This window comes from Malaclemys terrapin, chromosome 22 (genome assembly GCF_027887155.1).
Source record: "Malaclemys terrapin pileata isolate rMalTer1 chromosome 22, rMalTer1.hap1, whole genome shotgun sequence".
NCBI lineage: Eukaryota > Metazoa > Chordata > Testudines > Emydidae > Malaclemys > Malaclemys terrapin.
In genome coordinates, this window is record NC_071526.1 from 13,422,823 (window position 1) to 13,449,344 (window position 26,522).

General features: G+C 52.7%; 3 protein-coding genes across 8 annotated transcripts; 2 read left to right on the forward strand and 1 right to left on the reverse strand.

Annotated features, from left to right (window-relative positions):
- The first annotated feature begins 835 nt into the window (after positions 1-835).
- On the forward strand, positions 836-15,253 carry BSDC1 (BSD domain containing 1). Of its 6 annotated transcripts, none has more exons than XM_054011703.1 (11): positions 836-937; positions 2,243-2,303; positions 3,883-3,999; positions 5,002-5,169; positions 5,701-5,755; positions 6,525-6,640; positions 7,697-7,765; positions 8,055-8,136; positions 8,940-9,500; positions 11,590-11,693; positions 12,884-15,253. In XM_054011703.1, exons 3-11 carry the CDS (start codon positions 3,904-3,906, stop codon positions 12,914-12,916), a joined length of 1,284 nt encoding a protein of 427 aa, XP_053867678.1. In that variant the 5' UTR covers positions 836-937; positions 2,243-2,303; positions 3,883-3,903; the 3' UTR covers positions 12,917-15,253. The 6 variants fall into 6 exon arrangements, with proteins under 6 accessions (XP_053867678.1, XP_053867674.1, XP_053867675.1 ...); XM_054011699.1 differs by having other exon boundaries at positions 937-981; positions 2,219-2,303; XM_054011700.1 differs by lacking the exon at positions 836-937 and adding an exon at positions 948-981.
- TSSK3 (testis specific serine kinase 3) lies at positions 15,056-21,510 on the reverse strand. Its single transcript, XM_054011706.1, has 2 exons — positions 19,598-21,510; positions 15,056-17,608 (listed from the first exon to the last, which is right to left on the reverse strand). The coding sequence occupies exons 1-2, from the start codon at positions 19,767-19,769 to the stop codon at positions 16,947-16,949; spliced, it is 834 nt and encodes a 277-aa protein (XP_053867681.1). The 5' UTR covers positions 19,770-21,510; the 3' UTR covers positions 15,056-16,946.
- Positions 18,700-24,413, forward strand: FAM229A (family with sequence similarity 229 member A). The gene is made up of 3 exons (XM_054011705.1): positions 18,700-19,385; positions 21,503-21,640; positions 24,214-24,413. The coding sequence occupies exons 2-3, from the start codon at positions 21,522-21,524 to the stop codon at positions 24,314-24,316; spliced, it is 222 nt and encodes a 73-aa protein (XP_053867680.1). The 5' UTR covers positions 18,700-19,385; positions 21,503-21,521; the 3' UTR covers positions 24,317-24,413.
- The last annotated feature ends 2,109 nt before the right edge of the window (positions 24,414-26,522 follow it).

Below are 26,522 nucleotides of genomic sequence, written 5' to 3' on the forward strand. Positions count from 1 at the left end.
TGATGCTGTGACAGATCAACTTCACTCTACCAGTAATTATGGCCTAGATAAAGTTATATTACTGTTAAGCAAACTAGAGAGATAAGGCGGGTGAGGTAATCTTTTATTGGGCCAACTGCTGTTGGTGACAGAGACAAGATAACCAATTTACACAGAGCTCTTCGGAAGCAGATGGTAGGAATACCTGAGCCCTTTCCCGTTAAGCCCAGATGTAGGGGAGACAGGTGGACACTGCCAGGTGGGACAATTAACAGGCAAAAGCAGGGTCCTGATGTTAGAAGAAACAGCAGTCAGCCCCGAGAGGGGAAATATTAAGGGCGGTACCAAACAAGACCGGCACCTAAGGCTGTTTTCCCACGAGACGGGATTCCCCTAGGGAACGGCTTGAGAAACCAGCCTGGCCAAGGCAGGAGACTGAGCGTTACCCCCCCTCTGCGGGGACCCCGGGGGTGTCTGTGATGGGAACAAACCAGGCAACACCCCCAGAAGCGGATCCGCGCGGGTCCCGCAGCAGGGGGTTCCGCAGCGCCAGGGGCTCCCCGCCGCGCTGTGCGGGGGCCCGGGCCGGGGAGCCCCAGCGGGGGTGGAGAGGGGGGACCCCGGGGCAGCGCCCGGCGTGGGGCTGGGCGCTCAGGGCCGGCAGGGAGACGCCCCCCGCTACAACACCGGGCGGCCCAGCCATAGGTGGGCGCTGGGGACCAGGGGCCCCACCTCCCTGGGGCGGCCGGGCGGGGGTCGCAGGCTCTAGCTCCCGGGGTGGTGGTGGCTAATATTGAGCGCTCGATCTCTCTTGACCCTCAGCAGCCACCGTACCCGAGCCGAGCCGAGCCCCGCGTGAAAAAGGAAGTGACGTTACCGGTGCGGGTCCCAGGACCCGCCCCCACTGGGCTGTGGCTAAAAATAGCCCGCCCAGGAGGCGGGGCTTCTGGCGTCAAAGGTCAGTAAATATTGGTGACGTCAGGCGTCCAAGATGGCGGAAGGGTGAGAGTAACGCAGAGCGGGGGGCGGTGCCTTGGCGGTGGGGGAAGGGATCTGAGGGGGGCGCCCTAGTGCGGGAGGGGCGGGAAGGGAGCTGGCGGGGTGGGGGGCAGAGGGGGCGGGGTGGGAAGGGAGTGGTCTGTACGGGGAAGGGAGAAGAGGGGGTGGGAAGGGGTCTGGTTGTGTGAGGTTGGGGGGGAAGGGGGGTGGGAAAGGAGCTGGGTGGGGTTGGGGGGCAGAGGGTGGTGGTGGGAAGGGGGCTGGGTGGGGTTGGGGGGCAGAGGGTGGTGGTGGGAAGGGGGCTGGGTGGGGTTGGGGGGCAGAGGGTGGTGGTGGGAAGGGGGCTGGGTGGGGTTGGGGGGCAGAGGGTGGTGGTGGGAAGGGGGCTGGGTGGGGTTGGGGGGCAGAGGGTGGTGGTGGGAAGGGGGCTGGGTGGGGTTGGGGGGCAGAGGGTGGTGGTGGGAAGGGGGCATGGGGGGTGGGAAGGGGGCTGGGTGGGGTTGGGGGCAGAGAGTAGTAGTGGTGGTGGGAAGGGGACTGGTGGGGGCACAAGGGGTGGGAAGGGGGTGGGTGGGGTTGGAGGGCAGAGGGTGGTGGTGGTGGGAAGGCAGAGGAGGTGGGAAGGGGGCTGGGTGGGGGACAGAGGGGGTGGGAAGGGAGCTCGCTGGGTGGGGTTGGTGGTTTGGGTTGAAGGTAGCAGGAAATTTGGCTGTATAGGGGGAAGAGTATTATGGTGTGGCAGAAACCATGGGGAAAATGGAGAGTGTGTCTTGTGATGGGGGTTGTGAACAGGAGAAGCTTAGAAACATGGTCTGGTTAAAATCCTATAGTTTAAAAACCAACCAAGCCTGTCCTCCTCACTGTTACTAACTCTCCCTGAGGTGATTAAACTAAGGGGGACTGACCCCTCTAATTTCCCTGCTTCCTTTTGGGATTGGGTTTACTCTACAAGTCAATGGAGATGGCTTGGTTCATACTGTGGGTCTTGTGTCACAGCCCAGGGGTGCAATGTGTGGGCTGGAAATGCTGCAGAGATAGTTTGCATTTAATTGCAACCCTTTTGGAGCTTAAACCTTTGAAAGGAGATTTGCTGGGTGGAAGGGGTAGGTTCTCTGAAGGCCCAAAGGGTTTGAACACAGAGAAGCGGTGGCTGTAGCTCATTCACATGGTGGGGTATTATGTATGTATGTTTTCATGGACTCCTTGGTGTGAGTTTATAATGTGAAATTCACAATTTCAGCTTCATATGTTTATCCTGTAACAGGGAAGATGGAGGCTGGTGGAGAAGCTGGTTGCAGCAAAGCTACCAGACTGTTAAAGAGAAGGTAGGAGGTTGCTTGTATGGAACAGGACGAGCTATTGCTTAAGGAAATCTTGCATCTTCCCATAGGAAAACCACAATCATTTACTTGGATTTCTCACTCTTCTTGTGGGTTCTTCTGTAACCTGAGCAGACCAGGCCTAGTAAGGAGCCTCTCTTAGGGTGTTTTCTGTTTTGCTGTGTAATCCTCTTCCCTTTGGAAATTCTTCCTGATTTCTACAGTATCTTTTAAAGTAACCTATAGGGCTGAGTCATTCTGTGAATGCTCTTTTCTCCCGATGGATTGTAGCTTGGTGTTTAACATAAACTGGGTATTAGCCATGATGTAGGTATTATCTTTCAATCTGCCTACATGCTCTCTGTTGCTTTCTAAAAATGCACTTCTTAAGCAACTGTGCAGCTCTGGGGTAAGGCAGCAGTATTGCAGTGCAGAACTTTATTCTGTCACTTACGATTAGTATAAAGTAAGCTGTGAAATGTTGGTCGAGCCCCTGATAGCAGAGTGTGGCTGCTCTGCAAAGATATGAATTATCTAGTGGCACTTAACCTAAAAGGAGCCGTTGGACAACAGCTTTAGCCAAAATTTCCCTTCTTAACCACATTGTGTGAGATGCCCTGTACTAGTCAGTTGCTGCAGTTCCCTCCCAGAGCTTGATGTTATGAGACGCTTTGGGATCCTTTGGCATGGAGAGTCCTGTGTAAATGTAAAGTGTTATTGCTCTAATAAGGGTTCAGTTCATTACTTCTGTGTTACCAGCTATTCTTGGGGAAATCTTCCAGTATTCTTACTGGAAAGTCTTAACTTATTCAAACAGAAACCCTAACCTCAGGTGTGAGCTGTGAAAAGCCACTTGCAAGCTTGAACTACATTGGAGTTCTAGATCTGCACTTTGGAAAGGCCTCTTGTACTGCAAGCAGTGGGAAGAAGAATGCCTAGAGCATACTGCCCCCCCCACCCCCCCATCGCAATTCACAAAGGCGTGAGACTGAGAAGTTCAGCCACACTAAGATTGAAACTAGGCAACATGACTCATCCATATATTTGCAGCTTTCGTTCAAAGGCTATTGGAACAATAAAGGAGCCAAGAAAGTGTGTATAAAAAATAATCCAATCGCTTTGCTACGTCTAAAGTTATCCCTGTAGATCTGTGCACTAGTGACAGCTTTTATTAAGGCCTGTCGGCACTATGGCATCGATCACCTCTAAGCAGTCTGGAAACGTGATTACAGCATTGCTGTTAGAATGTGCGCTGGCGTGTCCATGACAAGTAAGGAGTCAGGTTTTAGCCTAATTGTCTGCCAGGGTTAAAGCGTCATTTTTCTATCTGCACTGGCAAGAAAGGAACATGTTGTAACGTGGTTTGGCCATAGTTGTGTTTCCCAGCTGTGTTGTAAACATGACTATTTCTGTGGTGTTGGTAGGGCCTCATCTGCGAGAGCCCTGTCATCTCCATATGCAGAATAGTCCCTCAGGTTAGAGGCCTCTGTTGCTCCAGGGTTTGTGATGCCTCAGATATTCCTAGGGTGAAGATGGACTTGTGTGAGAATCCGAGGTTGATATACTTTGTCCCTCTGTCTTGTAGTCCACGGAAGCATTGGAGTTCATGAAGCGGGACCTGACTGAGTTCACCCAGGTGGTGCAGCATGATACTGCATGCACTATTGCTGCCACCGCCAGCGTGGTCAAGGAGAAACTGGTTGTAAGTAAGAGCAGGCAAGCCACGATTCTGCCTCCTGCTCTCATTCAAGAGAGTGGAGCTGGCTGTCAAACGGGATTCTGGCAGCACACAAACTTATCCTTTCAGGAAATGCCTTTATAGCATGACCTGAATTCACATTGCTCTTGGACTTTGAATTTGAACTCCCTTCCCCAGTGCAAAGTGTCTGTGATGACCCTAAGTGATTCCCTTGTTATGGCTGCCAGGACTGTTTGATGTCAGTGCCCCATTCACAGTTGTCAAGATGGGATGGGGCAGGTGCACGCTGTGGCTCCCAGAAGGGCCAGTTTCTTGCTTTCTATTTGTGACTCTCAGGGCGGGGTGCCTTTTGGAGCCACAGGCCAGGTTTCTGCACAGCAGTGGCAGATGTTGCAAGGGGAATCCTGCAACTAATTTCCATTTGCTTGGGGCTGGGGAAGCTCTTAGCTGAGAGTGGGACTGTGATTTGGGTGGGAGGAAGGTGGGATATCTAGTTGGATCTGAATTCCCTGCTTGGAGACTGGATGGAACTAATTTCTCCCCTGCCCTCTTGGGTTCCCCATTCTCTTTGCTGTTGTGAGGCTTAGAATCCGCTTCCCCCTGTGCCACCAGGAAAGGCACAGTATGTTTTGCCTAGGTGTTGCGATAAGCCTGGAGATGGGTTCCTCTTGCCTAGACCCAAAGGAGACCTTTGCCCTGCACAGCTGTTACTATGACAGCACAGCTCCCTATCCTCTCCCCAAACCAGCCACTCCTACCTGCCCCATCCCACAGCCCAGACTTGTTCCCTGCCTATCTGTTGCCATCACCTCGCCTAACCACCCACCCACCACCACCCCCTCATCTCAGGCCAGCCCAGACTGCACAATCCCCCACTACCACCCTTTGAGGAGAGGAGAATTGTCTCTCTTTAAAGGGACACTGATGCTGGAAAAGACCGCATGGGACTGTCTCTGGTTCAGGCATCATTGTTTAGATCATTCCCTTGTCTTTCTCTTTGCAAAGACGGAAGGCTCCTCGGGCACGACTGAAAAGGTGAAGAAGGGACTCGCAGACTTCCTGGGTGTCATCTCGGATACGTTCGCTCCTTCGCCAGATAAGACCATCGACTGCGATGTCATAACACTGATGGCAACACCCTCTGGGACTACAGAACCGTACGACAGCACCAAGGTATGTGCCGAGCAGTGTTCCCTCTAATTTTTCCGCATGGGTGGAATGAATTTTGTTATGTGCACCAATATGGAGATGATGTGTGACCTATTGGTGCATATAACAAAATTCATGTGGCGGGGATGGGGTCAAGGGGTTCGGAGTACAGGAGGGGGCTCAGGGCTGGGGCAGAGGACTGGGTTGGGGCCAGGGAGGGGTGCCTCTCCCCCGGCCGCGGCAGGTCTGGGCTGAAGCTGGGTTGGGGCTGCGGGAGAGGAGCCTCTCCCCTGGCTGTGGCAGGTCCGGGGCTTGGGGAGAGGCATCTCTCCCCGCCGCAGCCCTGAGCGCCTGCGTGGCGATTAATGGACTGCTGCGCGGCCGCGCAGTTTAGGGAACTTAGGTGCTGAATGCCCCTCAATGCCTGCTCGGTGGGAAACGCCTCAGCTCCCACCAGGGATGTGTGTGACAGACCCCCCCCCCCTTCATCACTGGGCTCAGCCCCTGCCCCTCATGCTAATGGCCGTCCCGTCCCGTGCGTGTGCTCTCTTGCAGGCTCGTCTCTACACCCTGCAGTCAGACCCAGCAACCTACTGCAACGAACCGGATGGTAGGACGAGGGCTGGGTTGGAGGGGGAGACATTGAGGTGTTAGCGTGTGTGGTGTTTGGCGGGTCTCAGGGTTGGGTTCCCTGTAGACGTGTGCCCCCGTGACAGACCGCCAGCACAGCTGACTTCATGGGCTGCTTGTTGGCAAAGAGGCCACGGCAACTGAGTTAACTTCGCAGCCTATGAGTTGACCCAGCCCAGGTGTGACTGAGGCTCCATGCCCTGTGCTGTGTGGGAACCTGCGGAGCTGCTGCCTGATTAACCTGCTCTGGAATTTCGGAGCTGGGAATCCAGCAATTTGCATTGGCAGTTTGCCAAAGAGTGAATGCTGAGCCTCTGTTCCAGTAGAGAGACAGGGCAAGGGCAAGGCAGAGCAAGTGGTGTGTCTGAGATGGGGTGGGCATGGATGCAACCCACCCCCCACCTACCCGATGTGCAGTTTTAAAGGGATATTGTCAAGGGCACTTCTAGCTCCTCTCATTCACCTGCTTCTTCATCGTGACCTGCCTCTTGTGGGCGGGGGCTGTCTATGGATCCCATCAGTGTTTCTGCAGGAGTATGCACCTTGGGCTCTTAGCCAGTGAACTGTGCTTCCTGCTCCCTTCCTTAGGACTCAGGTTGTTGCCTCTGTCATGCCCCTTGCTGTCTTAGCCTGACCCCTTCACTCCAGTGGCATCTGATCGCACCAGACAGCATGTTTCCCCTTAACTCCCTGTGTTTCTGTCCCTGTCTCGTTTGTTCCAAGGACCTCTCTCTGCTTCCTCTATGCAGGCCCCACGGAGCTCTTTGAGTCCTGGCTCTCGCAGTTTAACCTAGAGGAGAAGAAAGGGGAGATCTCGGAGCTGCTGGTGACCAGCCCCTCCATCCGGGCTCTCTACACCAAGATGGTGAGGCGCTGCCTGGCTCCTGCACTCTCTCATGGTTGGGCAGGCTCAGACCTGCCTGAAGTCTCCAGCGTGTGGGAGGCAAGGGAGATAGGAGGAGGAAACTACACTCCTTGGGCTCCAGGGCCTGGGATGGAGGGGGATGACAACATGCTTTAGCCAAGCAGGGCAGCCTGTGCATCTTTGCTGCCGAGTAGCTCATTGGGCTTTTCTCTGCCTGTGGGCTGCAGCATCGCAGGTCCAGAGCCAGTTGTCATATGCTGCTCTGGAGCTGTCTGGCCTCTGTCTGTCTAAGCATCTTGGTGAATTTTGGGTAATGAGTCTCCAGCAGATGTTTGACAGCAAGTCATCTGCATTCTGAAAACGCAGGTTGCTTACATAGGGCACAGTCTATCCCAGGAGTGGTTGGAGCCAGGGGAGTATGGGCACAGTGGCAAAGTCATGGGGCAGTTGAATGAGCAGAGGGAAATCAGTGTTGTCTAGCGGTTAGAGCAGGCAATTGCGAGTCTGGATGTCTGGGTTCTATTCTCTGTACAACTGGTTAAGCTGCCCCACCTCTAAACAGAGTGATGGTCAGCCCAGGGAGAGCGAGCACTTCCTGATGTTGGTGGATTGGCAGCCCTTGCCTGAAGTGACTCAGAATGGTGCCTGGTGATCTAATAAGAGATCTTGAGTATTGTCTTATTCAGGGAGATGGGATTCGGATATGCCGAGCAAGGACCTGTGGGTGGGAGCAGTGGCCTAGTGTGGGAGACCTGGGTTTCCCTGCTGTTCTCTCCACAGGTCTGCAGGGCTGGGAGCGTTGAGGTGATGCAGGTGGCCTGTCGTAGGTGGAAGGGCTGCTCACTAGCGACCCCTTTACTGTGGCTGCTTCATCAGTCAATGGGTTCCAGTGGGAGCCCCTGGAGTTGTTCTCTGCCAGAAGGATAAAGGGTTTGCAGTGTCAGGCCTTGCCAAGAAGGCAGAGGAACCCCAAGGGGAGTGAGGTCAGAGACTGCAGCATCTCCAGGCCCTCCTCACTGAATCCTTCCCTCTCTTCTTTCCTTCCAATGGTCCCAGGTCCCAGTGGCTGTTTCCCATTCCGAATTCTGGCAGCGCTACTTCTATAAAGTCCATCACCTGGAGCAGGTAGGTTTGGGGGGAGGGAGGTCTCCCCTGCAAGGAAGCTAAAGTGGAGGGTGCAGTGTGGTGAGGAGCTGTGCGAAGGGGCTGTTACTCAACATGCATCCTCCGATCAGTGGGAGAGTTGCTATCCCCTGAACAGCAGCAGAGAACTGGGCTCCCTTCCCCAAGTCCCTGCCATTAGTGACAATGCGGTAGGGAAGTTGCAGGGGTTGGAGCGCTGCACACCAGGGCCGGGATCTGGGAGGAGATGGTGTGGGCGCAGCTCCTGATTGCAGCTGTGAATTCCCCGCAGGAGGAGGTTCGGAGGGAAGCTCTGAAGCAGAGGGCAGAGCAAAGCGTGCATCACGAGGAGCCAGGCTGGGAAGAGGAAGAGGGTAAGTCAGATGGCAGGGAAGCTGTGAGAGAACTTTTGAGACCCATGGTGGATTTGGGAAGGAGAACGGCTGCTGTAGAATGGTTCCTGCTAATTGTCATGAAACCAGCTCCCCAGTCCAGCTGAAACAGCCGCCTCTCTCCGCCCCTATGGACTGTGTCTGTATTCGGCTTTGTGGCCCAAAATAGCCCACTGCCACTATCGGCTGCACCATGCGAACGCCAGTGGGAGCCTTAGCACGGGCGAGGGGAATGCTCCCGGCACCACTGTGCTGTCTAAACCTGCTCTGAACAGAGTTGGAGGGAAGGCTGGTTAAAACGCTGGGGCTGCCGGCTTTATAGGTGTGGCTCCTGTCACAGTAGTTTCAGAATGCTTCCCAAACCTCAATGGTTTGATCCTCTCGGCTCCCCTGTCGGATCATCCCCAGGTTACAGCTAGGGAAGCCAAGGCACAGAGAGACAAAGTGACAGGCCCAGGCTCACACTGGAAGTTTTGGGATGGAGCTGGACATTGAGGACTATCTCCTGTGTGCATTAGCTCCAAGCCGGGCCTGCTGCTCCGGTGTGCTGCCTGTACCAGAGCACCCACTGGCAGGGAGGCTTAGTGGGGCCTATCCCCAGAGTGGGCTGGGGGGAACAAGCGGACTCGCTAGGCTGTGGTGCTGGTGCTGCTCCCAGCAGTGGCTGGGGGCTCTGATGCCCGTGGTTGGGGAGGGAGGTGCTCCTTTCAGCAGTTGTTCTCTGCCTATTTGTGCTTCATACAGAGGTGCTGAAATCCTTTCCCACTCCCCCCTCCCCTCCACAGAGGAATTTTTGGGGATGTCGCCCCTACCTTGTGTGAATGTGAAATCTCCAGAAGAGGGAAAGCAAACATCATCGGTCCCTGCAGCAGCAGCAGCTGCTCCCCTGACCCTGGAGGGAAGTCCCATCCCCAGCATAAAGGAGCCAGCAGAGGAAAGCTGGTCTGGTCTTGCTGCAGTCCCAGTCCAGGTGACCCCATCTGAGAGCAGCGAGAGTGTCTCCCTTGTGACTCAGATTGCAAACCCTGCCACTGTGCCTGATGCACAGTTACAGACTGGAGTGCCGCTGTCCGGGGCCAGGGACCTCTCCCAAAGGTTACTGGAAGCTACTTCTGAAGAGCAGGGCTCCCGGCCAAAACCAGCAGAATCTGCACATCCTCCTACAACCACTCGGGAGCTGGCAGTGTCTTCAGAGCAACTGGGCTCTGCGGGGCTCAAGGAGCAGGCAGAGAGCAAGCCAACGGCCCAGATAGAGACTCTGAAAGAGGATGGGCTGACAGATTTACGAGTCTTTGAGCTGAACTCCGACAGCGGAAAATCCACTCCCTCCAACAATGGGAAGAAAGGTGGGTAACTGCTGTCAGCACTGAGCCCTCACCGGGGACCCTCCCCTAGGGAACACAGCTCTCAGGGGTATGGTGCCTGATTTATAATGGACACACTTTATTCCTCTGTGTCCTGGGTTCAGCCTAAATGGGTCTTGAGCTGTGACTCCCGGGTGAAAGGCCTGTGAGCTGGAGAGTGCGCTGAACTGGTGAGCTGTGTCTGATGGTCCCACATTGGGAGCCTTTGATTATTCGCGTTCCGTGTGTTGCTAACATAGTCAGCCCCCAAGCTACACCCATCTATAGATGCCTCCACAGGCAGATCCTGTAGTGGAGCAAGTTCTAGACCAGCCAAGTACATGATTTCTGCGTCAGTCCTGAACAAACCTTTCCCAGCTCGCTGTCCAAAGCATACCGAGGGGTGGCTATGGATTCCTTGGCTTTGTAGTGACTGTAGGGAGCTCTGGGAGGGAGAAGGGTGCTGGATCTGACCCTTCAGTGTGATGAAGGGTGGTGGGCTGGATTGCCTCACTTCTCATTTAGAATCAGAAATACACAATTTTGCCACTTGGGGGCGTCAAACTTTGCAACTCAAGTTCTTGACAATCTGTGGTCAGGGTGGCCTGGGATCGTGGTGTAGCTGTGGTTTGCTCATCTCATTCTGAAAGCCTTAACTCTGCTTATCTCTTTGAGGCATCTAAAAAGCCAGAGTACAGGGTCTGGGGCGTCAACAGTTAGTGATGGCAAGAGTCTCGGCAGCAAGCCAGACACAGGCATGGGGGTACAGACACCACCCTGAAGTGAGCTGCATGTTCCCTGACTCTGTTGGCCTGGCCCTAAAGGTACTGGTGCCACTGGAAATGCCTCTGAGCTCCAGGCAGCAGGACCTGGGAAGGAAGCTTAGTACGTTAGATGTGGGTTTATACTGGGGAAGGGAGTCAAATTAGAAGAAGAAATCTGAGTTTCCCAACAGGACACAGTAGGACACCCTCTTCCCCTCCTGGCCACCCCTGGGGCTACAGAATGCCAGGATGGTGGCAGGTACTTGGTGATGGTGTGAAATTCTTCCTTCCTGAGAGCCCCCATCAATAACCTGACCTCTGATCAGCTGGGAGCAGCCCTCTCCGCCCAGAGCACACGGGGGAGAGGGGGTGTTAGCCGGGTCATGGTAACGCCAAATGCCTGTGTAGCTCTTGTCCCCTTTTACCTGCTGCATTTGCTCTGTGACTAAAGCTTGGCTCTTGTTTGGGAGTGGGGCTGGGCAGAGCTCCCCTTTGCTCTCATCCCCCAGCAAACAGAAGTGACTCCGAACACAGCGGAAGTCCGGGTCCGGTTCGGCCCAGACCTACTCCCTACCCTCCTCCATCTGCCAGTAGTGAGCTCAGAAGGGCATGGCAGATTTCCCTCTCCTGCTCATCTGACTTCTTGTCTGCCTTGTAACCTCCTTGTTGGTGTCTCACTGATGGGTCAGAAATCCACGTACACAAACGCTCAAGGAGCTTGTCCTCAGCGTGCATGTGCTTTGAAGAGGCTCCACCTGGAGACCCTGGGCACTGTCGGTATCATCATGGGCGTTTGCAAAGACTTGGTCATGTTCTTTTACCTCAGGTCCCTGATGGTTAGTGGTTAGTCAAGCCTGGAGGTAGATGGCCTTAGCATTCCTCAATCTTGCTGATATCTTGTGGCTAGGTTGAGTTGAATTCTGTGTTACTTTGGGCCTGCAGATACCCTTTGGCATGAGCCAAGTCTTCAGCTCTCAGAACACCTGAGCCAGGAGACCTTGTCTGTTTAGTGGAGTCTGGGGTCAGCGGCTTCAGGGACCCTGCTTTGCCCTTACTAACATCTTGCTGGGGAATAGCGGGGCCAGAGAAGGGGAGGGGCCTTTTTGCTAACCCCAAACCTTGGGCCCCCAAAGCTGGGGCAGTGAGCTGGCAGGAGCCAAATAGGATGATCTTGGGCTGATGAAATCTGCTTCACTCTAAAGAGCCAGGGACCCTAATGTAAAATATTTGAGAAACGCAATGCATCATCAGGTCCCACCAAAGCCTTCAGAGTTCCCATTTGCTCTCTGCCTTCTAGAGGGCTTAACCTCCGTGTCATGTGATTTCAGGCTCCAGCACCGATATCAGTGAGGACTGGGAGAAAGACTTTGATTTGGACATGACGGAAGAAGAAGTGCAGCTGGCGCTCTCGAAGGTGGAGGTGTCCGGAGAGGTAAGAGAGACAGCACGCTGGGCGGGGCGGGGCTAACTTGGTGGAAGATCCCTCCCAGAACAGAATCCACCCTGCATTGTTGTTTTCAGAGGCTTCTCACTGCACCTGTGCATGAGCACTACCACGGTTGGGAGCTTCCTGCCTGGAGTCAGCTGCCAACTCCCTCTGTCACAGAGCTGAGAGGAGAGTGATCCCAGCATGTAGGAACTAAGGGGAAATCCCTGGGCTTCAGAGCAAGGCAGACAGCAAGGCAGTGCAGCACAATGTGCTTTAGAGAGCCACGGGGTTTGCTGCTCTTCTTGCCTGTCCTCCCAAAGAGAAGCTGGGCTGGGCAGCCAGTCGCAGCTGAATAACCGGACATCTTCGCGCTCCAGCAGTGAGGACCCTGAGCCTTGCGGGAGCCAGATGTGGATCTGGGCTCTTGCCCACAAAAGTCATGCAGAGACTAGCTAGAGAGAGGGAGGGGATTAACCCTTTAAACCCTACAAGGACGGTTACTGAGAAAGGATCACTTGTTTCCCAGAACATTGAAACTAGAGCAATCAAGGTGTGTTCTGTCTGCCAGGCTTTGCACGGACGTGGTTGCCTTGTCTGGACCCTACGGGCTAATCTGTTACTGCAGTACATCGGCGCAGCTGCAGCGTGTCTGGGGAAGACGCCCTGTGCTGACAGGAGAGTGCTCTTCCATCAGCATAATTACTCCACCTCAGCACGAGGTGGAAGCTATGTCGGCAGGAGAGCGTCTCTCGCCGACTTAGCGCCAGTGTAGACAGCGCTTAGTTCGCTGTAATTTGTGTCGCTCCGGGGGGTGACTTTTTCACACCCATGGGCGATGTAAGTGACATTTATCGGGGTAGCCGTGTTAGTCTGTATCTATAAAAACAACAAGCAGTCTGGTGGCACCTTAAAGACTAACAGGTTTATTTGGGCATAAGCTTTCGTGGGTAAAAACCTCACTTCTTCAGATGCAAATGATGCATCTGAAGAAGTGAGGTTTTTACCCACGAAAGCTTATGCCCAAATAAACCTGTTAGTCTTTAAGGTGCCACCAGACTGCTTGTTGTAAGTGACATTGACTTAAGGGGTAGCGTAGACAAGCCCTAAGTGTCCAGTGCTACCGAAAGCGCCCAGAGGCAGATGGCTGGTGTATTGTCTAAACCGACTAATAGATGTCTCTCTCCTGTTTACAGCTGGAAGATGAAGAGTGGGAGGACTGGGAATAAGGCGATTGCTTCCTCTGTGTGTGTCACAGGCTCATTCCCACCATCCAATGTGAATTAAATCACAGATCGACTATTCCTTTCATGTGTAACTGTGCTGAGGTTTTCAGTTCCAGGCTGGAGGAGTTCCATCCCTGCTAAATCCTAGGGGTAGCTCAAACTCATGACCCATTCAGATGCTGGAAGAGGTGGTAGCGGGTGTTACACTCATACGCATAGGGGTGCTAGGGAGGGGGGGTGCATCTTCTCACTAGGTCCTAGAGACCAGCGAAGTTGAAACTGACTGCCCAGATTGAGGCCTGGGGTGGGTGGCAGGTCAGGTGGGGCCAGTGGGGCCCTGGGATCGAACCGGACACTAGAGCACCTGATGGGATTGGTCTGCATTGGCAGGATGTCAGTTTGCTGACTGTCTACTTGTGTGTGAATATAACCTACAATACAGCAGTTTAGAAGGCTCCTCAGTGCGAATTGTTCCTGTTCACTCATTACTCCAAACTCCAGGCCAGACTAACTCTGAGAGAGGCCCCCAAAGTGGGACTGACCAGAGGCTGGAGATGCAGCACTGGAAGCCCCTTTGTATTGCTACACTTGCCACTGTGAGGAAAGGCAGTTGGCTGGAGGCTTTGATCTAGAGCCAGGCTTCTCTAGAGGGAACTAAATGGCTCCCTGCCTCTTCCTGAACCATAACCTGGCCTGTTGTCTTAGAAGCTGCTACAGAAATCCCGGCACTTCCTTCTGTTTCCTTGGGATGCAGCTTTTCAGTTGGAAACCCAAACTCCCAGCTGCGGGAGCAGCAGCCCGCCTCCAAAGGGAGTCGCTTCACCATCCCCCACTCTATCTGCACTGCCTCTCTCCGCTCTGCTGGGCGATGAGCACTTTTAATTGTCATCCTTAATTCCTCAGGCAACGTCCTGATGCTTGTAGTTTTCTCCTGAATGGGCTTTTCTGGGCAGGCAGTGGACCTGTCAGACCCAGGGCAGAACTGCCCCTGTCTGTGTGCACCAGCCACCCAGCTTGGTCACTTAAAAGACCAAACGTAGGTACGGTGGCCACCACTTAAACATCAGCCTTTGCCAGCAGGTCCCACCACTCTTCGCTGTTCTATGTAAAGCGGGAGGCAAGAGCATCTTGCACAACAGATGGTACCTGGTGGCAGGGGCTGGTCACTGTAGCCATTGACTTTGCTGCTTGAATCCCTCTCCTGGAATCCACCCCTCCCTTTCACCTCCTTGGCAGGACCTGCCTGTCCCCCATGCACTCCAAATATTGCTTGATCGTCTCTGCTCCTATTCAGCTGAGCCCCCTGCAAGGCTCCGACTCCCTTTCTCCCATCCCTGTTGACTGCGGTAGACCCCCTTTCGGTCTGTCGTCTCTGTCCAGGGCAGGAGGGGAGTTCCCTTCTCTCTTTGTCCTTCTGATCTGTCACACAATGCTGCTCCCCAGTGGATGTCACCAGTACACAGTTATCTTAAAGGGACAGCGTCTACCCCACTGTCTCTGGCCTTCAAAGTATTGGTTTTATCCATGGTTTCTTTAGGTCATTCTGCTTCTTTAAGGGCCAGTTCACTGGGGCTGTGGGTTTCCCTATATTTTTAGACAGCACTAGCCTTCTGGGGCCTTGGAGTGTCAATTTTCCCATGGGGAGAATCTCCAGTGTCGGCAGCAGCTGATGTGGGTGCATTGAAGGTGGCTGTGTCCTCCAGATCCCTGTCTGAGCCGTCTATGCCACAAAGCCCACCAGGTCCAGGGACCGGCCTACAACATGGCTCCAACTTGTCATTGTAGAATTGATTCAAAGGGTTTCAGCCATGCTACAGCCTAGCTCTGTCCTAAGCTATGGTGCATCTTGGGGACGCAGGAAAAATGCAACTAGGTCCCCTTTCTACTGAGATGGAGCCAAGTCAGGAGTCATAACTAGGTCCCCCAGTGCAGTTGGACCCTTGTGTAGCTGGGCCCTTTGCCAGGAGACTGGTGTCTATCTGGAAGTATCTGAGACCATGTCATTCGCGCTTCGTGCTGCGCCCAGCGAGGACCCCCTTGTATATACTCCAGTCTCATTTAAAGGTATGGTTCCCAGCTGGAAGCTCATGTCCCAAGGTTGGAGCTGGGAGCAAGCGCGGAGCTTGCCTTCCTCTTTGTAACTCTTTTTCGTTAGTTAATTAACCTCTTGGTTATTTGTGCAATATTCTCTATTTTAAATTATACTGCATCTCCTGGGAGCATTTTATAGCTGGGGCAAAAGAGAGATTCTAACAGCTGTTAGTTTTGTAACGACAACTTTCTCCTGAACCTTTTACAGACTTGCAGTTAACAGAAATTAAAGGAATTCTACCGAATCAACTGCCTGCGTTGGGTTGTCTTTATTTCCACCACCTACAGGCCACGTGTGGCCATCCTTCTGAAATGAGTCTGGGTGTGGTTTGCTGCCCAGTGGCAGCCCCTGCTTTGGGCATGATTCTAGTTTGGGGGCAGGCTGGACAGTCCATTCAGAGCAATTTTCCAATTTGTCAAGGTTGTTTTTAATTTAAAGAACCCAATGTATTTAAAGAACCTCTTTTCTCATTGCCTGTTATGTCCCTTGCTTGATGTAACTCATTTTGTGCCTTTGCTGTTCTGAATTTGTCCCTACATGCTTGTGCTATTGTTTTGGACTCCTCCTTAGCAATTTGTCCATGTTTCCAATTTCGGTAGGATTCCTTTTTGATTTTCAAGTCATTAAAGAGCTCCTTTGGGAGCCGTATTGGCCTCTTAGTATTCTTCCTATCTTTCCTTCGCATCGAGATAGGTTGCAGTTGTGCCTTTAATATTGTCTCCTTGAGAAACTGCCAGCTCCCCTGAACTCCTTTTTCCCTTAGATTTTCTTCCCATGGGACCTTACCTACTAGTTCTCCGAGTTTGTTAAAGTCTGCTTTTCTGAAGTCCACTGTCCTTATTTTGCTGATCTCACTCCTTCCTTTCCACAAAACCATTAAATCTATTGTTTCATAGTCCCTTTCACCCACACTGCCTTCCACCTTCAGATTTGCTACCAAGTCTTTCCTGTCGGTCAGAATCAAGTATTGGCTCTCCCATTGGTTACTTCCGCCACTTTCTGAAAGTGTGTGGTCTGCCCAACACATCCAAGAACTTACTAGGAATTTTGTGTTTTGCCATGTTACTTTTCCAACAGATGTCTGGGTAGTTAGTTTCCTGTTACTACCAGGTCTTATGTTTTGGATATTTCTGTGATTTGTTCTATAAATGACTTATCCACCCCCTCCTCCTGATTTGGTGGTCTGTAGTAGACCCCTACCATGACATTCCTGTTGTTTACCCCTTCTATCTTTATCCTGAGACTCACAACTGGTCTGCCTCTCACCTCCTTCTGGACCTCAGAACAAGTGTGTATATATTGATATATAATGCAATACTGCTTTTATCCTGCCAGCCCTATACCGTTATTCCAATCATGACACTTTTCCCACCAAGTCTCTGTGATGGCAGTTAAGATAATTTAGCTTCCAGTTCCTCCTGTTGATTCCCCTTACTCCTTTCATTTGATATAGACGACTAAGATGTTGAGCAGATTTTTTTCCCCACTGATTTCCCCTTGTTACTCCTATAACCCTATTGTAATTTTCCATGTTTCCCCTACCCTCAACATGGAGGAGCCAACTTCTCTGCTTACTCTCTCCTCTGTTGGGGTGTTCTCTGGAGGTGCCATCACTAGAGATGTCTTGGGAAGGTGGCCAGACACTATCCCAGGTTTCCCCACTTCAGCGAGGTGCCCAGCTACAAAGGAAACAGCACAAACACTGTTAGGTTTCTTCAGACCATGCGGTTTTTTCGAATGAGTAAAATCCCTGATGAAGGTGTGAAATGGAACAACCCCCCAGTCCTTCCCTGCAGACCCGCCATCCTCTGCATAAGGCACTGGGAGGAGGAAAGGGGGGTGTAAGGATAGACTGGAAACCAAGCATAACATTAAAATATTTGTAAGCATTTTGGAAGCAATCTGTCCCCTTTATTTGGGGAGAGCGTGACATGATCTTTATCAGGAATTTGCCAGCCATGGGTGCCAACCAACTTCTTCAATGGAAGGTCTCAGGATCATGTCTGGTTCCAAGAGGCTTTTCAGGAGATCCTGGCATTCGTCTGAGATCTCCAGGTGCCCAGGAATCGAGACCCCTTTCTGCTGGTGGCACAGCATCTTGGGGATGTCGGTGTCGTCAAAGGGGAGGCTAGCGCACAGCATAACGTACAGAATAACGCCCATGCTCCAGATGTCCCCTTTCCGGCTGTCGTGGGGCACGCCCTGGAGCACCTCAGGTGCAGCGTAGGCAGTGCTGCCGCAGAACGTTTGACTCAGCTCCTTACGATTCTTTGGGAGCAACTTTGCGAATCCAAAGTCAGTCAGCTTCAAGTTAAAGCCTTGCAGCAAGGCGTTCTCACACTTTAGGTCCCGGTGCGCCACGCCACAACTGTGGCAGTAGCGGATCGCGTCTACCAGCTGGCGGAAGAGCACCTTGGCGCGGCTCTCGGGCAAAGGACCTCCGTGCAGAACGCAGTCAAAAACATCCCCGTCTTCTGCCAGCTCCATCACCAAGTAGATCTTCCCATCGGCGGATTCCAGCATCTCGTACACTCGGATGATGTTCTTGTGATCCAAGCGCCTGACGATCTGGAGCTCTCGAGGCAGGAATCTCTGGATAAATTCTGAAGAGAGAGAAGACAGATTCATTCAAGGCATGGGAAATCTCAAGGGAGCTGCTGGCTACCAAGAAGAGTGTGTATTGTCTTTCATGGATGCAGTATCTCTGCAGTGCCTGGGGCTTTTGGCCATTCAATGGAGGCTGCCTTGTAAAGGGGGGCAGGGGCCCTGTTTGTCACAAACTGGGGCTAAAAGGAGGCGCTTTCCCATTCATAACCCTGGGAACGTGGCTGGTTGTAAAGTGATCACAGGGTCAGCACTGTAACATATTTACTTTCAGTTGGCTTCACAGATCTTAGGGCTAGAAGCCATAATTCTGATCCTCTCGACCAACCTCCTGCATATTGATTTCACATCCGATTCCTGCATCCAGCCTCATCTTTTGTAGCTAAAGTAGAGCAGATCTTTCAATTGATTAACAAACGACCACAACAACAACAAACCTGTAGAACTTATGCCCCTTTAGCAGCTTTCTGCTTTCCACAGGGAAAACCCTGTTTTCATGGTTTTACTCTGCTTTGCGATGAGGTGTAGTTGTTAGAATCTTTTATCTGATTGTGGCTTTAGTCTAGGACACAGATCTGGCCAAGTAAATACCATTATGTGCTATAGGAGGTGATCTGAAAGGCACTGCGGTTACCCCAACCTACGAGCCTGGTGAGCTGGCTAGAGGAGGGTCTGGGTTGAATTCTTGTACACATGTTCTACAAGGAAATCAGTGAATCCGGCCCCCTTTGCATCCAGTAAGCTACTGCACCACCCACCAGTTGGTGGGGAAGATGAAGAGTGGGTAGTCTGTGAAACGCTGGCAGCAGACCCTCCAAGTGAATGAGGCAAGAGGGAAAGTCCCCTTCCTTGGAGGAGTTCTGGAGAGACCAGCCTCCCCTAGGAACCCACCTCCTACTCAACCTTTTATTTTAGTTTAATGCATCCAGTAGGGAAACCTGAAATGTGTTTTGTTAGGAATGAAAAGTTTGTGGCAAGTCACCAATCCTCCCCTGATGAGATAATGTGGAAGACGATGTGAGAAGATTCTCATAGTACTTCTCAGGTAAGTTTTCCCCTCCAGAGGGTTTTTCTGCATAAGGGAAAAAGTAGGCCCTAAGCAAAGCAGTAGAGATATTTGGTAGTATGCACAGTTAAGTGCGCCAATACCTTGATGCCTGGCAAACTACAAGACGACTAGTTCAAACCGGAATTATTTTGGGGAAGTTCTCTAGCCTGTTACAGAGAAGGTCATAGATTCTAAGGCCAGAAGGGACCATTGTGATCATCTAGTCTGACTTCCTGTATGGTACAGGCCAGAGAACTTCCCCAAAATAATTCCTAGAGCAGAGCTTTCAGAAAACATCCAATCTTGATTTAAAAATTGTCAGTGATGGAGAATCCACCGTGACCCTGGGTAAATTGTGCCAACGGTTCATTACTCTCTGTTAAAAATGTATGCCTTATTTCCAGTCTAAATTTGTCTAGCTTCAACTTCCAGCCGTTGGATCATGTTAGACCTTTCTCGGATAGACTGAAGGAGCCCATTATTATTAAATATTTGCTCCCCATATAGGTACTTATAGACTGTGATCAAGTCACCTCTTAACCTTCTTTTTGTTAGACTCTAAGAGCACAATCCAGTTAGTTTATCACTAGGCAGGTTTTCTAATGATTTAATCATTCTCATGGCTGTTCTCTGAACCCTCTCCAATTTATCAACATCCTTCTGGAATTGTGGGCATCAGACCTGGACACAGCATTCCAGCCACGGTTACACCAGTGCCAAATACAAAGGTAAAATAACTTCCCTACTTTTACTCGAGAGTCCCCTGTTTATGCATCCCAGGATCACATCAGCTCTTTCGGCCACAGCAACACACGGGGAGCTCCTGTTCAGCAGATTATCCCCCATGACTGGATGATCAGAGTGGTCCCTTGTGGCCTTAGAGTCTATAAATATTCCTCAACCATCTAACCCAGAACCGTCTCCCAGAGCTGCCTCTTACCTTCCGGGCCCCCCATCTTATCAATAATTTTAACTGCCACTTTCTGCTGGTGCTTTTTTGAGAAGGCCTCTTTCACTTTTGAGTACGTCCCCTCCCCAATGGTCTTGCCCAGCTGGTAGCCATTGGAGAATAAAAACTCCTCCATCTCCTCTCTGAATTTTGGACTGGTCATTCTCTCAGGTCATCCTGTAGATGCTGGGAGATGACATTTCTGTGCTCTGCTTCTCTCCCTAACCAGGGCATGCAAGAGTTGCAGCCCTGGATGCTAGATCATTTTCCTGCCTAGACAAAGTCCCATGATGACGGGGGCAGCTGGGGCGGGACATTTTAAAACTTTCAGCCCCTATTATGATGTAACCTTGTGTTGCATGGGTCAAAGGGGTTGGATTTGCACCAATCGGGGGCGAGCACCCCAAATAGGCAGTTACTTAACCTGCCCACAACCCTGCACTGAGTCACTCCAGGCACAGCGATGGGATAAATCTCCAGAGACCTATTGGTGGGGATCGTGGGTAAGGGGCTTCTATAGCCGAGCGCTACACAGGCTTTGGCATAACGAACAGACCCCAAATATTCCCCAGCCTGCTGCAGTATGATCACTAACTGTGCAGATCTGACCAAGTTTTCAAGGCTGGATCCAAGTGAATTTGAGGGTGGGGGAGGGAGGATCCAGACCAGACCTCAAATGAATACAAGGGCTGGGATGTCTGTTGTTTGTATTACATAGTGCTTAACAAAACTACCTAGCTCTCATCTAGCAGCTTTCAGCCATAGATCTCAAAGCACTTTACAAAGGTCAGTATAATTAACCTCATTTTACAGATGGGGAAACTGAGGCAGAAAGAGGCAAGTGACTTGTCCAAGGTCACCCAGTGGCAGAGCCAAGAATTTAACTCAGGCCTTCTGAGACACAGTCCAGTGCTCCAGCCAATAGGCAACACTGCTTCTTTTCTCTAGGGATCCTTTGTCCTGGGCATTGCACAGACATGGAACAAGTGACAGTCCCTGTCTCAAAGAGCTCACAGTCTGAGTTTGATCAGATGGACCTGGTTGGTCAAACAAATTGGCAGGATGGCTTTATTTGTTTAGTTTCAGTTTCCAGGACAGGGTAAGAGTCCAGGGTGAGGGGCTACCCCAGATCCCGCTCTAAACCCCACATTGTATCCCCACGGGGATCAGCTTCCAGGAGGGAGCAAAGATCAACCCCAGATAAATCTCTGATCTGGGCACGGTCAAGGAAGGGTCCTCCTCGTCATGAGACCCAGAGCTTTTGGGGAAACCTGGGGCCAGCAGAGGCAGTTCCTCTGTTCACCTTCACAGCACGGTGGGGCTTTGACCCAAGACTAGCCCTAGATGTGAACTAGGTCAGTCTTTTGTGCTGCTGCTGCCGCCCCTCATGTTGACCAGTTGTCTCATGGTTTCCTTGTGCTCCCCCATTGGTCATGTCTCGTGTTTATACTTAGATTGCAAGCTCGGTGAGGCAGGGCCTAGCTTTTTGTTCTGTATTTGTACAGCGCCTCGCACAGGGTCCAGGACTGGGGCTCCTAGCTGCCACTGCAGTCCAAATAATAAATCGTAAGCAAGAAGGCCTGGGCCTGAGTCTCGTGCCCGGCAGAAGGGAGAAGGTCGTACCCTGCCACTCACGGGTTGTATTGTGATGTCAGAGCAGCCCTTCCGTGTCACAATGTAACAGCCTCCGTGCCTCCCACTGGCCCCCATCACATCTTGCCCTTTGCACTAGGCACTGCAGGCTGCCAGGTTTATTCTTGGGAACCCTCTTGAGCTTTCAAGAAGTGAGCCTAGGCCAGAGAAGGGTGTGGCAGCTTGGGGCAGGGGTGGGCCTGAAATCGTGAGCTCACCCTGCCCAGTCACACAGGTTCTGACCTTGGTCCTTCTTTTACTCAGACAGGTCTGGGGCTAGGACATGAGCTCCCAGGAGACCCCACAAGCTCGGAGATTCCCCATAGAGGCAGGAGATTCTCCCAGCCTGGCAGCTGCTCCAGAGACCCAAGAGCCAGTTGCCACTGAGCACACTGCAGCAAGGTAAGGGCAGCTGCAGCAGCTGTCATTGCTGTGAGTCAGCTGGTGCCCAGTGCTTGAGAGGAAGGCATACAGCCTCCAGAGCCATACAGAGGGGAGTGGGGTGCTTACTTCCTGACCCCAGTTAGCAATCACGTTCGGCCCTGAAGCATGAGAATGGATGCACTTCCTAAACCTTCCTCTTGATGCTGTAATGGCAGCTGGCGTGCTTAGATGTTGCTATGAACGGCCCCCCTTTGGGAGGGTCTGGCCCCCCTGCTTCCATGTCTTACAGCAGCAAATTCCCCCAGGAACGTGACACTTTCAAGGCTTAGAAGTAGGTGTGTTGCCCTTCTAATTTTCCCAAGTTCCCCCTTTGTGCCTGTTTTACAGGGCAGAGTGAATAGGAGCCACGGTCCCTTCTCTCCCGCTTTCGCTAATCTCTGCACCTCCTCCAGGTCTCCCCGCCGCTTCTTGCCACGCTGCGTCCCTGCCAGGGCCGGCTCACCAGCCCATTCCACTCAGAACACGCTGGGCTTCTGTAAAGGGCCAGGGATGAGCCCAGAGGGCCGAGGCCTCGCAAGGCTGCGTTCAGGAGCCAGTGGAACTGCACCCCTTTTTCTCCAGGCCCACCCTCGCCTGTGATCTCTACAAATCAGGCTTTGGGGGGATGATGAAAGCCGCTGCCGTAGTCATCCCACCCCAGATCAGTGTCACAGCGAGTTCCACGCCCTGTGCCCAAGGGAAAGGGAAGGAAACCTGCCTCCCCCGACACCTGCTCCCTGTGGGGTTAGGATGGCTGTCAGCTGGCTAAACCATTCCGGGCGGCACCGAAGCTGGGGCTGTCGCACGGCCTGGTTTGGAACATGCAGCCAGACTCGGACCCTGTTGGTTGGAAGAGTTTGTTGGCATCTGATTTGGCCCCAGGGACGACTTTAGGCAACTGTGGGCTGAATCCTGTACAATGGGGCTGAGGCAGGGCCCCAAGGAAAGTCAAAATGAGGAAACTGGTTTGCTGCCTCCCCTCCATCAGAGAGCGAAGGCTGTGGGTCAGACACTTCTATTGAGGCCAAGTAATTAACTCCAAGCCAGATCTCCCTGGGCTGTAACAGGGCTGTACCCTCTAGCGCTCCCTATGGGCGCAAGCCTTGTACCTCAAGTTTTGCTTGCTTGCTGCTGCACTTCATTCTGATGCAATGTCTCGCCCTGCCTCTCCCCTTGTCATAGCTGATCAGACAAGGGCAAAATCAAACCCACCCCCTGCCGTAACTGGCACCTCTGGGGGAATCAGGGCTACAATACACTGGCCTCTCTAGGCTGCAGCAAGTGGAGAGATGCAAGGAGGAGCAGGCTCAAGATGCTCTGCTAGAGCGAGGAGCAGAGCGGGGGACAAATCTAGTGGGGGGGGGTCCATGGGCCAGAAGGTCTGTTTAGAAAGAGCTGGGTGCGGAACCGATTTTCTGGTTTGCTGGTAATTCCACAAAGTACAAAACAAACTGTTTTGGGTCAAACAAGAAGTTTTGTTTTGATATTGGCCCTGTTTTACCAGTTGTGATCGTTTTTTAAATAAAGTTACAGGACATTTTGAAGTGAAAAGTGGTTTCAAACTGAAAAGTTTAAACCTTTTCATTTAGAAAATGTCAAAACAAAACGGCTGGGTTTATCTGAAATTGTTTAGATTTCTGCCCACCTAGGCAACGGGGTGAAATCCACAGGGAGTCACAAAATAATTCAATGTCATGGAAGCGGCATTTAGCACCAAAAAAATGTGCAATTTTTTGCCCGGCTTGGTCTATAAACCTAACAGACTGGTTGTGAATGGAACCCTCTTCTCTACTGGTCAGGTCTTTAATCACCGGATAACGACCAATGCTGTAATTAGCACCCCATCTCTATGGAAACAGGCAGTTCCACCTGTACCCTTAACACATCTGTGGCTCTACTGTGCACTTTGCCTCTTACTAGCTTAGAAGATTGAGGACATGGCCCAGGTTGGGCATTTCTGGACTGAGAGCCCTCACCATGCTGAGATCGCTGCCTGGAAGAGACTCTCTCATTACTGCCAAGTGCCGGCCTCCTCCCACTTATTGCCAACCATCAGGACTTGGCTGCGACCCCTTGGTCGTTCTCTCTTCAGGCACATGGTCTCTGTGCAGGACCTGCATCCCATCTAGGGCTGACGTCTGCACTGAGGGCCCTTGTTAAGGGGAGCATTTGGGACGGGGTGGGAGGGTTATCCTTTTTTTGCCAGAAGATTCCTAAGGCAGAAAATTCCAGAGTGGCCATCAATTCCAGCTCCAGCTAGCAGCTGACAGAGAAGCTGGATATGGGGGGGGGGAAATGTATCCCCCTAAATCTTCCCTCCCTGCATAAAGCCGGAGGAGGACAAGAGCTCTGAAGGACCCTTTGTGGGGTATATTCAACTAGCCAGATGGGTTCTGATCCCTGGGCAGGTGGTCGAGGGCTCTGGGGATCTGCACCCCTCACGGTAGTGAATATGCCACTATTGGACCATGCACCTGTGACGCTGAGGGGCTCAATCTGTGGCTTTGCACAACCCTCCTGGGAAACTGGACTAACCCCTCTCTCTCGTGCAGGCAGCTGAGAAGATGCCCCGGGTGCCACTGCCTGACCCTGCCCAACGTTCCTATTGACGTTTACATTGCCATGGGCGGGAACGGGAGGCCACGGACCACCTAACGGTTCCCCCGAGTTGGGCTCGAGCGCGGAGACCGCCGAGCTGGTCACCCGAAACACCCTGACAGCTGGAGAACCGCAAAGGACGCCGCCACACAAAACAGTGACGCACATTTTAATAAAAGGACATCTTAGAATGTTTCTGTGGGCGTCGTTCCTTTGCTGCGGCTCGGCTCGCTGTGCTGCCCCGGACTGCGCCCGGAGAGCAGGAATTCTCCCGTCTTGCTATGCGATCGCATGGGCCCCCATCACTTGGAGAGGGTTCACAGCAAAACAAGCCGTTCGGGCTGGGTCTGCAGAATGGAGTCACTGCATTACCCCTCAGTCCAGCAGAGGGTGCTGTGGTCCTAGCTCACTGGAGAGGGTCTTGAATGCAGCAGGTCCATGCTCTGACTAGGTGTATTCCCCTCCCTGGAGTGTGTCTCTCTCCTCCAGCACCAGCTGTGGGGTGCAAGGGAGACCTGCCTACTCTGACTCTTAGCCTCAGGCTCCGGCTTTCTCTATTCCTGTCCAGCCGACGTGCTCTGGCTTGCCTGGCACGAGGTTCTGCAACCTAGGGGCAAGCAGAGTGCATTAGCTCCTTGCCTCCCAGCGCGCCCCCCGCACCTCCAGCCGTAAGGCCGGGTTTGGCTGGGTGGCAGCAGCAGCAGCTGCTTCCTCCATCCCTGAATCTGACCCAGCTCCTAGCAGGTTGGTGAGGAGGGCCAGGGGGAGACTAACTTGGCTTTCGTTGGAGGGCCTGATTTGGAGATGAGACACCTTTGGAAGGGACACCTTAGGGGAGGGAAAGAGGCTGGATGTGGGAGGAGGTTGGGGTGGGGAATGAGTGATTGGGTGCGGGAGGGGTTGATTTTGGAGAAGGGGAGCATGGATTGTATAGGGGCCAAATAGTTGGATTGCGGGGTGAGCTGTGCCATGGGGAAGCCCTCCCCAAATCATCTCCACAGGGGCACTGCCAAACTAGCTTCAGCATCCAGGGCGGGAGAGCGAGGCAGAGGGGGCCCTGGTGCTAAGTGTATGTCCTATGCAAACTGCTTCTCCCAGGCTTTTTGGTGGGTCACAGCAGGCAGATCTGGCTGCTGGTAATGGGTGGAGGTGAGAATGGGGGTAGGGAGGGGGCAGCAGCTGGGTGTCACATAGCCCAGCTTGTCCTGGGCAGGAGATGCGCTAGCATGGCCTTTCCCTTAAGGTGGCATGTGATGCCTGTCATGTCCTGCCTCCAAAGTCACATGACTTAGCCAAGAGGGTGCACTCTGGGTGCCATGCCTCTGTCCTTGAGAAGTTTGAGACCAAAGGGGAGAGTGGATTTGCCCCCTCTCTGGGACACAGCTGCTTCTCCCACAGCCCAGCATGGGTCTCCCTCCCTGCTCTGCCCTGATGCATTTGAGTAACTGCAAAGAGTTGATTAAAGGGCACCCGTGAGTGGCTGGTGCAGAGAGGATCCCACTCCTCCACCCCAGGCCGGGCTTAGTGAAACACCCAGGGTTGGAGCCAGCCCAGGTGCTGGCCCAGCTGACATGGGCTTGTTTTTCCTCTAACCTTAGCTTGTATCTAATTTTATAGAAACAACCAATTGGGCACAAAGAGCAGAGCAAATCCAGCCTCCTCCGCCCAGCAGCTCGCAGGCTCCCTGCAGAATGGAGACAGGGTCCCCTGTGATGGGCACTCCCCTCAGCCCTTGCCTTTCCCAGCTTAGAGTCACCACCGGGCTGCTCTTGGGGAGACCCCTTTGCCTCTGTTCTCTGGCCTCCTTTGCCTTCCCAGGCTGTGTGCACCTGAGCCGGCTGTGCAGGAAGTTGCTACCTCAGCTCCTGGAGCATTTGTAGCGGGTAACAGAACTTGCTATGCGTCACTTTCACAGAGACGCAGGAAAGTGGGTGGTCACCGGCTTTCCTCCGGCCCCACCAGCCTGGAACTAACACTGATCTTCTGTGCTCGGCCACAACAAAACTTTGCTTTTAAGCCCCGTGTTAGTCCAATCAGCTGTGAGAGTTCACCGTGTTCTGGGCTCCCCTAATGGAGGACTGGCCACAGTCCAGGCTGGCTCTGTGCATGTCTGTGGCATTTCCACTCTACTACCTTCTATAGAGCTATGCCCTGCGACGGCTGCCCTGCGACACTTAGGAACGGAACTTCTCCCTTCCTGCCAAATGTGAAATCTTTATTTTTGTTCTTCACTCCCCTGAACAAGCTGGTTTTGGAAAATGGT